The sequence below is a fragment of the Adiantum capillus-veneris genome, chromosome 8 (assembly GCF_014529385.1).
Source record: "Adiantum capillus-veneris isolate H3 chromosome 8, ASM1452938v2, whole genome shotgun sequence".
Lineage (NCBI taxonomy): Eukaryota > Viridiplantae > Streptophyta > Polypodiopsida > Polypodiales > Pteridaceae > Adiantum > Adiantum capillus-veneris.
In genome coordinates, this window is record NC_140938.1 from 68,093,815 (window position 1) to 68,110,478 (window position 16,664).

A 16,664-nucleotide genomic window follows, 5' to 3' on the forward strand; every position below is an offset into this window, starting at 1 on the left:
AACTTAGTTGATGGCTAGAGACAAAACCATTGCAAGCATCATTGCGAGCACTTACACTAAATAAATAGCAATAGAGGGATATAATCAATTGACACACCAAAAGCTACAAATTAGACCTAATTTTAATGACTTAACTTGACCTCGTATGGCATGATTTTTTCACAAAGAATTTCATGTAGCCATCCATGTTGCCAAATCCTCTTCACCCAAAAACCAAAGCTAGTGCTTATGGAATTTCCGTTTTTTCCACCTTCATTGCATGTACCCATCCGTGTTGGCACGCTAATAGAAAGAGATGATTTTTTTTTTGGGTTATGCAATTCATATGGGCATGTAGGTTGTTGCATGCCTAACAATATTTCGGGTTTAAGATCTGAAAAAAATGTATTTTAATCGAATAGATCATTTTCATGTTGGCTTAAATAAGTTAATGGTCAACTTAAATCCAATATGGATTGATGCTAAAAAAGCATTGGAGTTTAAGCTCATGTATAAACCTCCATTGCAAGCCTTGGCCAAAAACATAATTTATAACCTGGATGCTAATAATAGGACTATTTCTTAGTGAACAATGATTACAAAAAGCTTCTCTAGTATTATGGATGAAAAAATCGGAGGGTGATTTCCACCATTATAATTGGCCCAAAATTGCAATTCTTTTACTTTGCAATGCATGAACTTTTGAGTTGATATGTGAGGCAAGAAATATTGTTGAGGCAGAGAGTCTTGGTATCCACTTACTTATCCTTAAAAGTAGAAATTCAAAATCAAGCGGTATCTACTCATCCAACTAGACACCTCTCTCTCTCTCTCTCTCTCTCTCTCTCTCTCTCTCATTGCTCGCTCGATTTTCTCCTTGCTCGAAAATATTCGCTCGCCATACGATAGGACTCCTTTAAATGAGTGCCTACAATATTCACATGAATTTTTTTTGTTTTAATTTAAAATTATATTATCTATTATGTATACACATAATTTTAAAAGACTTTGTTGATGGCTCTAAAAAAATAAAAAGCTTTTCTAATGGCTCCAATGGCTTGAAAACGCTAGTGGGGAGAAAACTAAGAAGAAAAGCACAAATGTATAAGGTGCATTCGACCATCTCTATTTATATGCACACAAAAAGTCTTTTGACTTTCCACCTCCATAGTCTTTTCATATCCTTTTTTTTAAAAAGTCTTTTCATATCATAAACTCACCCTTCACTTGTGCACTTGAGATGCTTTGAAAGGATTTTTAATTTTCCAAGATTGAAGAGACCTAATAAGAAAGTCCCCAATTAAATAATAAGGTGAAAGATGCACATTGCACATTATCATTTTAAAAAAAAATAAAATGAAAAGCAAATAAAATAAAAATATACATTATATTATTCATTATATATACACAAGCTAGATTCACAAGAACCAATCACAAAAACCTCGCACTCTTTCTTTCACTTCTCCCTTTATTCACAAGGGACAAAGCAACTCTATAAGATTTATTCTCTCCTCTTTTTGAAGGCGTGCCCTCAGGTCATCAAGAAAGCTCCGGAGATTGTACAAATATTTTCAGTAGCTTCGGGGTCCCAATGTAATATAGAGAAGTCAAGGCTGATCTCCCTATCGGAAAATGATTCATTTGACCCTTCTTTCTGGTCGGGAGAGATTGTCACAAAATGGAATATCTTCAGACATCTGGGAGTCCCCCTTGGGGGTGGACGTAACTCACAATAAAAAATTTGAGTGGGTACTTGAAAAAACCAAAACAAAAATGAGTAGGTGGGAGTATGCTCTTCTCCCATTCCCAAGTCGGATAAAAGTGATAAATGGTTTTATGCTTCCTTATATTGCCTTCACTAGCCCGCTTCTCAAGATGGCTAAGTGTCATTGGAAAGAGTTCTTAAAACCAGTGAAAAGGTTTTTATGGAAAAACAACACGAAATCCTCCAGGCCATGGCAATGGACTCGTTGGGAATCTGTTGCTCGACCGAGAAGTCAAGGAGGCCTCGGAATCCTGAACCCCATGGTCCATGCAGAAGCTTGCTGCACCAGATTTGTTGTGTCCTTGGCTAAATAGGATCAAGTTTGGGCTCTCATGATCAAAGATATGATAGAAGCAGCTCAACTTGGCTCGAAGGGTGGAAAGTGGAGAGGGGTGGAGGTTCATGACAAGCTGTTAGCCCCGACATGGACCACCTAAGACTGGGGGGCAGCTCAGGAGAATTGGTAAGAAAATGCAACGGAGTAGCAGGAGGAGGTTCAAGAACTCCATTTTGCATTGGTCCCCTTGGCTCTCCAAAGTTGTGGATCTGCCACAAATTCCCTATTGGATAGAGACAGCCAGGAAGCTGAATAATAAGGGTCTGAATCGACTAGGGCACTTCTGGGACAGTGACAACAAGAGTTGGAAAACCATTGATCTTCTGGTTACCCAGTTCCCACTGAATAGCTTGGAGGTCTTGCTGGTCCACAAAGTGAGGAAAGAGCTTGACAATTTAGTGATGCCTATCTGTGAGTCGAAGTTCGACTGGAACGCCTAGAAATGGCCCGGAAGCAGTCTCTTAGGGAAACCCCATCGTAAAGACATCTAGCATACAATGATGCAAAAGAAGAATTGGTCTAGTCCCCTTAACAAGATATGGAAAAAACAATGGCCGGAGGAAAGGTGGGAGCAAGTAATGGAGAACATCTGGAAACCAAAGGTTCCGTAGTATGTGAAGGTATTTTTATGGAAGGTAATTTGGGGTGCTCTACCGAGAGGGGTGAAGATTCAGGAAAGAGGGATTGGGTTAGATCAATGCTTAGGGTGTAGGTTGGCTAGTGAAGATCTAGCCCACTTGTTCATGGATTGCCCAAATATCAAAGGCCTCGTAGGGAAAATATGCAAGTGGATCCAAAGAACATGGAGAATTGGTTTTTACGAGACTGATCTATTCCTTGGAGGGAAGAAGTCACGGGCTCTTGCCATCCTCATCAGCACTCAAATCGTCAGGTACTTCTTCTTGCATAATGTATGACAGACAAGGAACCGCCGTGTGTTTGAGGGAGGTCTTGAGGTGGCAAGCTTTGCATAAATTATACAAGAAAGCAAAGTGCTAATTTGGATGCTCGGGCGCAAGCAACACTCGGAGGATTGGTCTAGGACTACTTGTGCCTTGTTGTCAGCAAAGGGTATGTCTAGGATGGGGGAAAATCTTGGCTATTGGTAATTAAAAGTTCAAGAACATGATAATGGACCTTATGTATCAAGGATAAGGGGGCGAGTTGGGATGGTTGTAATTATGGTCCCTGGATGATGTCATGGCTCAACACGAGCATGACAAGACATTGTAATTCTATGGGTTGCTTAATATAATTCACTCACAATTGTGAGTTTTGCAAACAAAAAAAAGATTTTTTCTGCAAGATTTTGATGTCCAATGATCTATAGTGTAGTGTAGTAGTAGTGTTGTTGAGTGCATAGCCACTGGATTCAGTTCAATCACATCATTCCATGTTTTGTGCTAAAAAGTGGACGGTACAACTACTCTTCAGAGGGGGGAGTCTCGCTAATTTTTTTGTGGGTCCATAGAAGTGCGATTTCTTTTATGCCAATGGACAGCCTCCATGGTGGAGGCATGCTCCTTTTTTAATGTCTTTCGTCAAGTCTTGTGAACCCGACCATAATCACGAATGGTTTATACACATTATCATTTAAAAACAAAATCGAATGAAAAAGAAATAAAATAAAAAGATACATTAAAAAACTAAAACAAAATAATATATTGATGCCTTCATAAACAAGTGATAAAATCACGAGGCCTGCCCGTGATGATTGGCATAAGCCTCAACTTCCAAAAACAAAAAATTTAACAATACCTTCATTAAATTAATTACTTCAAATTTGAAAACAAGGTTATAAATTACTAGGCTTACTCTTTGGATATTAGAGTGGCGCCACAAGAAAATGCTAACTCGTGAGTAGCATAGGAATCACACACATTCTTTTTTCAAGGAACACAAATAGTGTTAGGATTTGATAGGCACCTCAAAATGTCAAAAGACAGGCATGCAAGAAGTATGCCCTTCTAGATAGAAGGGAAAATTTTAACATTGCCCTTCCAATGACAAAAGAGTGAAAAATGTCCCCTTAGGCCGCACAAAAAACTTAAAGAACAAGCATTTTGAGGTACTACCAAATACTTGTTTATGACAAATGCCAGCAAAGCATCATAGCAACATTCATCTCTACAAATTGAACGTCAAGGTGTCCATTTTCCATACAAGAAACAAGTAGACTCTATTGGAGAAACTAATCAATTCTTACACATAGTTACTCAACACTATATTTAACAACTTTAACATAAGGATTCAGGAATGAATTGTGCCACGTCCACATAAATTTAAAACAAGGCTTAGGCATACCTTGCTAATGAAACTTTGCAGTTGATTAAGTATCACAACATCCAACGACTCAATCAGACTTGGCCAAAGAGGTAATCCTTGGATTTTCATTGACTAGCAGCAAATCACTGAGCTCGACTTTCTTGGGAAAGAAATACGTAATTGAGGAATGCCAATGTAATATGAGTGAAAACACCAATATTCCTTTAGTTGCACATTTGAGCTTTCTGTCAAACCTTTAGTAGCTTAAATGCCAAAAAGCTCAATAAAGTAGCCAATGAAAAAAACAACTAACAATGATGTGACAGTGCCCATTTCAATGAAGCTATTCGGAACATTCGAAATCTTGTTGAAGTGCAACCTCCTACAGTCGTAAATGACAACAAGAACCAACTTTATCATCCACTATGCATATTTGGGCAACCTTAGCATGTGATTCCCATACAAGAAACAATTACCAACATACAAAATTTCCACGGCAATTAAGTTTCCAGTGTCTGATGGGATTGGGCCTTCAAAAGAGTTATTGTGGAGCAGCCTGTGCACCAAAATTTATGAGTCGACCTTCTATGCATCAAAGTCTGCAAGGATTGTCTAACAAAGACGAGCTACTCACAGATGGACTAGAGGTTGCTTGACACTGAAGATGCCAACCGGAATAATTCTAGAGAATCTGTTAATATGAAGATGGCTGCCAAAAAGAATGTGTTAGCAAGTCAACTAGAGAAGTGGACACAAAGGGCAAGGAAGGTGCACAACAAATTATATGTGAAACTTACAAATGGAGTGCTTTTGTTGGATTAGCTAATTGTAGAGGTAGGTTCCCACTCATCTGATTGTATGACATATCGAACCACAAAAGCTCTAAGAGCTGGCCAATGGTGGTCGGAATAGAGCCGATAAAAAAATTCTGGTTTAAAGCCCTAGCAAGGAAAAATGTTTTTAGTTTCACGATACAAAGAAGAATTCATGTCGTCTGCAGAACCTCCAACATTCACAGCTCTTCAAGGTTGGCAAGCTGGAACAGCTCTAAAGGAAGGGTCCCTGCAAGGTTTGCATTGTAATTCACATTAGAAAATTCACGTATACTCATTTGAATCAAAATAAAACAATTTATATGTGTTATAAAAAACAAAATCTTTGCAAAGTACACACAGAGTTTGTAGATTTGTACAATCTTGCTCATTGGTAATAGACGTCAAGGGATGAACAAGACAAACATGTTGAAGGCGATATATGGCTGGGTTGCCTGCATAGATCCCAACACAAAATTGTCCAGGTGGCTCTGCAGATCAAAAACCCCAAGAGGGTACCTGTATCACGCCTTAGTGGGTATGCAACACAACTCAAAGATGTAGTCACTGCCTCATAAGACCATACATAAACTGAACTCAAAAAGCCACTCCACAGTCCACTGCAGGCAGTCTCAATGCAAAAAGGTGTGAGAGAGAAGTTTTCAAAAGCCCTACTCGAAAGAACCTGGTAGAGCCCTCACGACTATTGTGTGCTTCTGAATAGCTGTGTGAGCGGCGAGAGCTGAATTTGAACATGCATGCATGATGCGAGTCGCAGGCTCCAGCCCCCTGTTTGGGTTAGCGCATGGCTTGGAACTTGGAAGTTGGAGGTAGCCCTGCAGGGCGCAATGCAAAACAGCCCACGCAGGGGCTAATCAAGATATCTCACTGCCTGGCGCCCAAACCCGCGCTCTTTCAAGGTTAGTTTTAATTTCTGTCAAATTCCAACGTGTAAAATTCAAATGCAAATGTATCCATAACATATGCCATGTGGCATGGATTCACTCCTACTACCTAGTCTCAGACTCTCAGTTCAGGTTCACGAAGGGCTTTCTTAAGGGTTGCCCTTCTAATGACAGGATAGTGGGATGATCATCCTTCCATGAGGAAGGGCATTTTTGCCTTTCTCCCTTCGAAACACCGATGTCGCCTCAAAGTGGCCTTCATACGAAGGGCTTGAGAGTCAAAGAAGGGAAGAAGGGCGTCAAATCCTAACACTGAACACAAACTGTATATTGTAATAGAAACTATTAGATAAGCACTCCTCGAAGCAAAAAAATTTTGAAAATTAACATCCTATGAAATGCATCATTTAAATCTCAAAAACATTCAAAGCCTCACCAAACAGAAACCTTTGTTTGGACAACAAGAACTTCTCACAAGCCATAATGGGTGCTGTAGTGACTACACAAAAGACACCTTAGTGTGCTCGTTAAAGCAGTCAAATCTCTCTTACTGGCTTCACAACCGTTTCCTTGCAGGCAACTTTCTCCTGAGAGCACAAATCCCTTGCAGGCTTTGCCACACAAGACAAGAATCACAAGTTGGGGCAAGTAGCCTGGGCAATAGCTATCGTCTAGATTCCATAAGCTACCAATTATTGAGGCGATCAATATTGACTTGAGTCACTACATTAATATGCTTGCAGACAACCACAATGACATGGACCTACGGCAAAAGGGCCATCCATGGTGCTCATTTTTCTCGGCTCCAGGCTGCAACTTTTTGAAGGTGTGAAATTTGTCTTCAACCTAAGTATGCACAACCCTAATGAATAACATGGGTGTTGATCATGTAGGCAACAAGGCCCACCTAGCCGCAAATATATAAATATATGTCTCATTGATGACAAACTAGTCAGGCCAATAGGATGGTGCATTTATATGCAACATTCTCTTTGAAAGCACTGTGGATTGGAGTAGTATGCTTAGGCTGGGTTCACATTGAGGAGGCGGAAGACAGGCTCCAAAAGTTTCTTTTCCGGGTGGTAGAGTTAGATAATGCACACTTCCGCCACCCATTTGTTCACATAGAGGGTGGAAGAAAAAGTCACTAGATTTTCTTCCACCGGCTTGTGTGAACATTGGGCGGCGGCGGAACACATAGTGAAATGAAGAAGCATTTGGAATTTGCATCAATAAATCATAGTCCAAACCATAGCATAAAATTTATTAAATTGAATGCATATGTTACAAAAGCTCTAACTTGAAGATGATGATGAATCTAATTCCTCTAAAGCCTCATTTCCAAAAATTTCTTGGACATTCTTCCGTGCCTGCTCTTTGTACATTGCCTTTGCAATACTGTCTCGCCTCTCGGAGCCTACTCCAAGGTCATTGGAACCTCCTTCATCGCTCCCTTGAGCACGCTCCATAGCCTCCTCTACTCCGACTTCCCGTGTTGCCATAAGCTCCATCATGGAAGTAGCACCTGCTTTTCTATACTCTATTGCACGCCCAACATGACCCGCCAATTCTACCTCTGCCTCCCGCACCCACTCCATATCAAAAGATTCTCCATGGTGGATACAAAGGTTGTGAAGCACAAGACAAGCTGCTACAAGATCTGGCACATAGCGTAGATTCATGTCACATCGTTTTAGCAAAATTCTAAACCTTGCCTTCAACATTCCAAATGCTCTTTCAACTGGCATCCTTGTACTAGATTGAATGAAATTCCAGTAGTACTTGAGGCATGACAGCCCTTCTTTGCACCCTTTGAAAGGCACTAGCATATATGGCCGTGCCGGATAAGCACAATCACCAACTAGATAATAGTTGCCTAGCTCACCTTTTGCACATCTTTGACCTACCTCACTTCTAGTGAAATTCAAGGAGTCATGCACTGATCCGGCCCATCCAACATCATAATTCCATATTGAACAATTAGCAGATACGGTTAGTTGCAGCAAAATACAGCGGAAACCTTTTCGATTGAAGTAGTCGACATGGTTGTCCCTTGGTGCAATGATGGGAATGTGGGAACCATCTATCGCACCAACAACAAAGGGGATTCCTCTTGCAGCCTCAAACTCACGCGCCAATATCGCAAGTCGAGAGCTTGTGGGCCATCTGATGTACAAATCCCTAAGGCCAGATTTCACAATTGCCTTGCAAAAATCAAGTACAATTCCACAAGATGTACTCTTGCACATCCATAAGTGTCACCGAGGCCCAAGAGACCATCTCTAGTAGCAAGTCTGGTAAGAGCGATTGCTACTCTATCTTCTATTGGCACAACCTTGCGGAAGTTTGTGGATTTCTTCTGCATGAAGGGTGCAAGCTTTCCACAAAGGTAATTGAAGGTTTCTTTGCTGACCCTCAGACTCCTCTTGAATATGCTAGCATTGTAAGCACTTAGGAGATAGCATCGAGCAAAGCCTTGTGGATGTGGGTATGCCCATGCACTCCGTCGTTCATGACCACTCCTCGGTTGGCGATCTTCTTGAGGCTTACAGACCATGCCATGCACTCGCAAACATGCAACCAAGTTTGCACCATGGACTCATCATTGCGAAAGTTGGGTTCCTTTAGCAATTCATAAATGTCTAAAGAATACAACCATGCACAATAGAGAGCCATTTCCTTGGATATGGCCATTGAATCCTGCGAACACGTTGAAACGATGCAATTCCTTTAGCACATGGTCCACTTTAATTCACAACATTTTTATCATACTTTGAAAGCTGAAGACATTTTCATAGACTTCGGAAGCACAAAAATAAAATTTGAAAGCTTTGAAAAATTACAACCAAACAGTGAAAAAACATAGAAGCTGTCAAAAAACTAGTTGTCACCCCCCCTAGACTCCTTCAAAAAATCACTCATAGTCATGCGCATTGCTAGTATATTGAACCTCTCCTTCTCCAAGGCAATATTCTGGCTAGCGGTCTCCTTGAGATGCTCCAAGAGAAGCTTCCCTATGCCGGTCATCTCGGCGAAGGACTCCTCATACTTTGGAGCGACTTTACGGGTAGAGGCCAAAGTGGGTTGGGTCTTCTCTTGATTTTGGGGTAACATCCTACATTGTGGATGAAGAAGCGTGGCTAACAGGAGTAATAGTGGCTCTGGCATGGTAGTATTCATCCACTATGTCAAACCATTTTCATATAAGCCTCCTATCATTACCAGAAATTGAGTGATGGGCTTTGTCCTGACGGTATTGTTGCAATACTACTTGCCACTTTTTGCGGCAACTTTCACTATCTTTATCAAAGTCAGGGTAAGTGGCGGCTAGTTTAGTAGCCACCTTCGCCCATAAATTGATCCCTTACTTCCCGGGATTATTGAACTCCTCATTCATGCCCCCCCGAATATGCATGAGTTGGTCCACCCACCAATCTTTCCACTTGCTTTTCTTGTTGTCGCCGTCGTCATCGTCTCCCAAGTCGATGGTGCTCTTCTTCTTCAAGGTTTTGGGCTTCTTTGTTGCGGTTTGGTTTTATAACACAACCTCTTCATTGGTGGCTTCTTTCCTCTTCGTCGGTTTGGCATGGCTTGCCTTGGGTTGAGAAGCTCGCATGGCATTAGGGGTAGGGTTGGGTGATGGAGTGGACGCCACATGATCGGGGGCGGCATCCATATTGGAGTTAGGACTAGTGACACTCAAAGGGGGTGAGGGATGAGAAAGATGTGTAGCCATAGGAGAATGTGGGTTATGAGCATTTAGAGTAGGAGAAGGATGAGGTGGTGGAATTTGAGATCCATAATTTGGGGGTCTAAACATAAAGGGAGAATTAGGAGAGATGGAGGGAGAATTCATCATGGCTTGGTAGCCATGAGGTGGCATATGGAAAGAAGGGTGGGGAAATGGGTAGAAAGTGGATTGAGAAAATGGAGGTTGGGAGAGAATAGGGTTGTCATAATAATCAATATCTAATTCTCCTAAATGATTTTCTCATATTAAACTGATCATTTAATGTGGGGAAGGCCAGGGGAGAAAAAGCTAGAATATTGGTTAAGCTAGCAGACCGGCCACAGTAGGGATCCAAAGGAGGGAAAATAGGATCCAAAGGGGGGGCCATCTGCAAAAGAGCCATGTGCAACAATGGGCTAAAAAGACCCTAAGGTTCAGCCCATTAAGACTTCCAAAATGCTAAGGTTCCAAAATTCAAAGGTTGTGTCCAAAAGGTCAACCCTAGGGAAAATTGGATGCTTAGTGTGTGTACAAAAGTCTTCTTCAAAGCCTACAAAGGAGGGGGCGAGCCCATTTAATAGGGGATGAGAGAGAAAGCCACACACACACACACACATGCTCCCTTTACACAAAGGGAATTAGGGACACATGTCAGCTCCCTAGGCGAGATGCCCACAAGGTGTGCCCAATTCCTATTGGAAGACCCTTGAAGTGGACCAATGAGAATTAAGCTAGAGTAAATCTAGTTTAATTAATTTAAAAACATTTAATAAAAGAAACCAATGAGAATTAAGTCTCCTAGAAGACTATTGGGCAGTCTCCCAAGGGGTCCAATGAGCATTCAGGAGCCCCATGGCTTGCCTGATTCCTATTGGCCAGGAGGCAAAGGGGTCCAATGAGAGTTTAGTTTAATTATTTAATTACCTAAAGCTCTCACAAAAGGGGAAAGGGGGACACATGTCAGAAGGCTATCACTTATGCTGCTTAACACCCATTGGCTTGACTTGGGGAGGTCCAATGAGGCAAAAGCCAGACCAATTTAGCAGGAAGGGCTCGCCCAAGAGAGTGGGGGGGCTGATTTTTGCTTGGCATTGACACACACACACTCACACTTGACCATGTGTGAAGAAAGAATACTCTATCTCCTCCCAAGCTTTAATGGAGAGCTCATCACCTACTCCAAGCTTGTGAGATAGAAGCCTACATCAACACTCTCTGGGCATGTGGATGCAAATCCAACCAAGAGCCAAGCTTCAATGCATGCTCATCTTCTCTACCAACCTAATTACTAAGCTAAGCTATGCTAATATGAGTGATTATGTGAGGAGATGTACATCTTTCTCGTAAGATACTCCTTCTTCCTCTCAATCTACTCTCATACCCTGCTAGCTCTCACCATCTTCGAAGGTGTGTGAGGTCTTGGGTCTGAGAACGGGGATAGTTCAAGTTGTGTTTGATTAAGTGTTTTGCTTAGTGCATGAAGCTTCCATCTTCATTGCACTAGCTAGTCTTGAAGGAACACAAAGAATTGTATTGTACAATGTCTCTCTTGATGGGAGAAACCATAATACAAAGCCTTTTGGAGGGGGGACCGGCTCCATGCAAATCCGGTCCTCAACTGTTGTCAATAGCTTAATTTCTCTCTCTTTTGAAAGTATTGTTGATGCTATCTAACTAGGTGTTATGATTTTTGATGCTCTCTCCACCCAAGCACTCTTGTAATTCTCATTAGGAATCTATTCTAATGAAATGCCCACTATGTTCATGCTAATTTTCGCTACACATAAGTTATTAGGCCATTAAATGTTACAAGGGTTTTCGTCTTCCCGTTGGGAGTCAAAAAGTTGATTTGGGTTGGAACCCATGGCACCTACAATGCAAAAAAAAAAAACAATGGTAAAGACGTACACACAAAGTTGAAATCAATGTATGAAAGTGCGAATCGTAGAACTCATAGCGACCTTAATGAATTAATTTGCACCGCCGTCGTCCTCTTAATGATTCAACCCTACAAGAATGCCATTTAAAAAAAGTTGGTACATCATAGAGCATACAAAATAAACCCTCAAATGTAAATGAACATGGCCTTGAGCTTGCTTGAAGAGGCCCTCAAATAAAAGGGAGAGGTTTACTATGTGCATGCAGTTCAAATGTGAAAGAACATGATGACCTCCTTGATCTCTGTGTTGATGTGACAGAGCTTGAAAGGTTATAAAATTTGCCATTTTATAGGAGTGGAAGGGGGTGTTTTGTGAATGTTGCACACTTTGAACCGTTTTTTATTTTTTTTAGGAGGGGGGTGGGGGGAGTGAGTATTTTGAGAAAAGGAAAGCTTTTGGTGAACGTTGGCAGGGGCCCTCTTTCCTACGTGGAGGGTGGAAGCTCCATGGGCGGGGGGGGGGGGGGGGGGGGGGGGGGGTTGGAAGAGAGGCTAGCTCGACCTTCCGTGCGCTGGCAACAAAAAGCGATCACTGCAACCGCCCACTGTGAACGGCTAAGCTGACACGGTGCCCACCTATTGGCTGCGCTGAAACGTCTGCGCTGTGCCGCCGCGCAGTCTGAATCCAGCCTTACTAGCAAAGGCAGAAAGGGCATTGGCATTGCCATGCTAGTAATTGGTGTAGAGAAGTTGTGAGCGGTGCAACCACTTCGGGTGCAGACAACAATGATAGAAGACTCTTGGCGTGCTGATTTGGAGATGATGAAGCTCTCAACCATATTGGCTGCCACCTTAAATCCACAGACACTACAATATTGCATCCCTTGGAATTTTGTGGTAATCAGGACCAGAGTGAACCCAATACAAAGGCAACATGACCCGCAACATAGGGTGTCTGTCCTCTTGGCTGCAAGGAGTTGTGCAAGCATTGCTTGCATGATGCCAAGCTTTACCTTGCGATGGATCATGGAGCAAACCACTTGTTCGTTCGTTGTAGACTCTCTTTCATGAGCACACATTGATCTCTTCTATATCCCTCTCTCTTCGCTTCCCACAAGCCATTACATGACGATTGGGGCTATGGCATGTCCTTGCCCCCCCTCCCCCCTCTATCTACACACAGCACACAAGAGCAATATTAAGCTAGTTATGCTGCACAAAGGAAGGGGTCATAAGCTCCTCTCATTATACTTCAAATTTTTCACACCTTACACAATCATTACTCCTGGGAGAGAGAGATACTAGTGGCTACGAAGCAGCGGCTACAACAAAACCTGATTGAGCAAAGGGGATACAGAGGCTCAAAGAGTATGTCTAAAAAGTGGAGAGGGTGTATGTACAAATATCTCTTTGAGAGAGAGAGAGAGAAGAAGAAGAAGAAGAAGAGGATTTTAACGTCATAGAAAACTATCCCAAGAGACCTCAAAGGGAGAGGATAGTGAGTTGTGCTATTGTGCATGCGTGTGTGTGTGTGTGTGTGTGTGTGTGTGTGTGTGTGTGTGTGTGTGTGTGTGTGAGAGAGAGAGAGAGAGAGAGAGAGAGAGAGAGAGAGAGAGAGAGAGAGAGAGAGAGAGAGAGAGAGAGAGAGAGTTGTGTGGACCAAATCCCAAATTCACAAGTGAATAAAAATTGCATGCATATTACAAACATAATATGCACACTCTTGTGCCATGCCAACCTTGCTAACTTCCCCGTTACTAATGGCGAAGCAGATCATGATGTCCAACTGGTCGTAGCAGCAAGCAAATATGCTCATGTCATGCTCGAAGAGATAGGGGCACCTGAGGGGATCTGGTGACAGAGGGAGACGGATTTAGAAAATGGAGAGAGAATAGTAGAGAGAGAGAGAGAACCTCCTTTGATACCTTTAAAAGGGCTCTCGTACTCTCTAGTCACAAATCACAATCACAAAGAAAGAGGCAAAGCTGGCTGCTGACTGCTTTTGTGTCCTATTCAAGAAGCACAAAACCTATACACAATATTGGGTTGCCCGCCATCCCCATGAATGATGGGCAGTTTACTAGTGGAATGCCTAGTTTCAGCCAGGTGGGTGCCGGTGCAAGTGGGCTGGTAGAGCATTGAACGGAACCAGCATCGCCCACAACATTAATGACTGCAAATCTCCAACACCTGTCTAGTCCTATGCACATCATTTGGTCGTAGTTCCATCATCTCTACCGCTATTACTTGCTTGTCGCTGGTCTCAGTGTTGACGAATATCGCGATAAGCACCTAAGAGAGTGTCCGCACGCTGAGGTGGCACCACCGCCGGCTCAACTCCAGTCCACCAACCCCGGTCACCCCCACTACCTGAGTTTGCACAGCGTTCGCATGCTCGGTAGAAAACCGCCACGTGGACGCTATTGACGCTCGGCTGACCGGGTCCAACCAGTGGCGCTCCATAGCAGAAAAATAAAGTTTGATTTTGAACTGCCCCGCCATCCCGCGTTCATAAAACTAGCGCTGCATCGATGGCCAGAAGTTTGCAGCAGCCCCTCAAACTTGCAATTCATCTCTCTCGCTCTCTCACACAAACACATAGCAGCCCGAAACAGTCAACTATTCACCCTCTCTCTCTCTCTCTCTCTCTCTCTCTCTTTTACATGCCATGGCCACTTATGATGAAATAGTGGTAGCTCTTATAGCCATGTTGGCAAGCATTCAACACTGTTGTATTCAATTGCAGGCTCATCTTCAAAGCTTGCAACAATCCACCCAACTATTGTATTCACTACTGTTAGATTTGGATGAAGGGGACGACGAAGACATGCATGTTGCAGTCATCATAACTTTCCTTGGAGCGGCCAACAACCTATTCTTGCAAGCAACCCGTCTTCCATGGGGTGATATTTCCCCTCGCATATGGTATGTGAAACCGCGGTCTTTGCACTGGTTTTATAATTACAATCGGTGGTGTCTGCTCGACAACGAGCGTTCTCAGTCATATTTTTGTTTGCCGCAAACTCTCTTTAACTAACTAGTTGAGCTTTTGCACGATGACCTAGTGCAAGGAGAAATCCCGCCGTCGCTACTCTTGGTTCAAGGTGTGTACTTCTCGGTGGAGAGGAAGGTTGCGATAGCACTCATGCGGCTAGCTACAGGGGCCCCGTTGCGTATTGTTTCGGAGCAATTTGGATGCAGTGTGTCAACAGTGTCAGAAATAGTGGATGCATTTGTGGATTCATTATGTTGACGACTGCATGAGTTCGTGCGGCGGCCATCCACTCCACTTGATATGCAAGCAGTGAAGGTTGGGATGGAGGCCACAGCGGGGGTTGCCAAATTGTTGCGGTGCGATCGACTGTACACACATTCAACTAGAGGCTCCGCCACACGAGTTGTCAACCAATTGGTATGTCAGGAAAGGTAACTATTCAATGACATTACATGGCATGGTAGATTTTAGTATGCACTTTCAAGATATTTTTGTTGGTTTTCGGGGGCCAGCTAATGATAAGCAAGTCATGCAAAACTCTGGCTTCTTCCGTTTAGCACAAGGAGGTGCCATCCTCACTGGTACTCCATTCACAGGATTGGGATACAGCATTAGGGAGTGTATTATAGGAGATGAAGGGTACTACCATAACTATTCAATGACATTACAAGGCATTGTAGATTCTAGTATGTGCTTTCAAGATATTTTTGTTGGTTTTCCGGGGCCAGCTAATGATAAGCGAGTCATGCAAAACTCTGGCTTCTTCCGTTTAGCACAAGGAGGTGCCATCCTCACTGGTCCTCCATTCACAGGATTGGGATACAACATTAGGGAGTGTATTATAGGAGATGGAGGGTACTACCAACTTCCTTGGTTACTTATACCCTTCCAAGCCCCACTATCTCCCTCCCAAGCAAGGTACAATACTCGACATGCATCTACTCGCTCTGTGGTGGAATGTGCCTTTGGGCGCATGAAGACCACATGGAGAATCTTGCATGGAACAATTCGAAAACCTGACATCAATAAAGTACCTAAGATTATCTCCGCGTGCTGCATTTTGTACAACATGGCTATTGACCATGGGCTACTGGCAGTTGATGCTGTGGACGAGGCACTACAAGCTTATCATGTCGACAATGAAGATAGTGTTGCGGAAGCAAATGATATTAATATGGAAACTGTGGCTATGTACTTGGATGAACTCCATGGCACTGTACTCTCTTAAATCTATTATATTCTCCATCTATCTTAGATTCTCATGGTTCTTAGATTTATTTAATTGGAAACATGATATTTGTTTTGAAATATTTAGAATTGCTCACTTTCCAGGACTGTCTGCCTTTAGCATCTTGAAGAAATGTGATGTTACATCGATGAGCTAACAATTGTAGTATTGCAAATTGGAAATCCAAAAAGGCAATTGACAATAGAGCCACCGATTAACTGAGTATGAGTGGGTTGGGGGGGTGGGGGACCCATTTTTAAAGAATTTTTAATCTTCAACTACAAGCATAGTGGAATGACTTAGGCAGACCAAATGAGCCCTAATGAAATGAACATGCATAAGGCAAACACAGAGAATCAACTACTATGAGAGATGAGATCTCATCCTTAGCAAGCCAAGTAGGCTGCGAAGAGGTTGCCAAACCTATTCATCGACGTCTGCAAGCCCTGCACTTTCTCTTCGGCCGCTTTCATCGGCCTCTCTTGAATCATTAGCATAGCATGAACTTGTTCCACATGTGCTTTGGTTCGCTCCGTTGCAATTTTTCTCATTTGGTCCATTAGATTGCAAATGATGTCAGTAAAATCGCGCCTAAGAGCTGATTGACAAGCTTCTTTGCCTCGACGTTTCTTGCCAGTGGAGCTACCGTCTTGCTCTATGGGTCCGTCTCCTTCTCCTTGAGTTCCGCTAGCTTCGTTGCCTCCTTCGCGAGCAATGGAGTTGCCTGTAGACAAAGGTAATCAATGTTCACTAAATGAAAACCGGCAAA

At 42.8% G+C, this 16,664-nt stretch overlaps 3 protein-coding genes and 1 pseudogene across 3 annotated transcripts; all 4 read right to left on the minus strand.

Moving 5' to 3' along the window:
- Positions 1-4,654: 4,654 nt before the first annotated feature.
- LOC147452300 (uncharacterized) lies at positions 4,655-6,037 on the minus strand. The gene is made up of 7 exons (XM_086518917.1): positions 5,834-6,037; positions 5,585-5,649; positions 5,363-5,408; positions 5,144-5,287; positions 4,981-5,055; positions 4,823-4,902; positions 4,655-4,728 (listed from the first exon to the last, which is right to left on the minus strand). The coding sequence occupies exons 1-7, from the start codon at positions 5,920-5,922 to the stop codon at positions 4,655-4,657; spliced, it is 573 nt and encodes a 190-aa protein (XP_086375043.1). The 5' UTR covers positions 5,923-6,037.
- Positions 6,038-7,358: 1,321 nt separating this feature from the next.
- Positions 7,359-7,787, minus strand: LOC147452301 (uncharacterized). Its single transcript, XM_086518918.1, has one exon. It carries the CDS (start codon positions 7,785-7,787, stop codon positions 7,359-7,361), a length of 429 nt encoding a protein of 142 aa, XP_086375044.1.
- A 1,042-nt stretch (positions 7,788-8,829) lies between these two features.
- LOC147452302 (uncharacterized) lies at positions 8,830-14,174 on the minus strand. Its single transcript, XM_086519232.1, has 3 exons — positions 14,021-14,174; positions 9,622-10,041; positions 8,830-8,921 (listed from the first exon to the last, which is right to left on the minus strand). Exons 1-3 carry the CDS (start codon positions 14,172-14,174, stop codon positions 8,830-8,832), a joined length of 666 nt encoding a protein of 221 aa, XP_086375358.1.
- On the minus strand, positions 8,944-9,577 carry LOC147452303 (uncharacterized; annotated as a pseudogene).
- Positions 14,175-16,664: the final 2,490 nt, after the last annotated feature.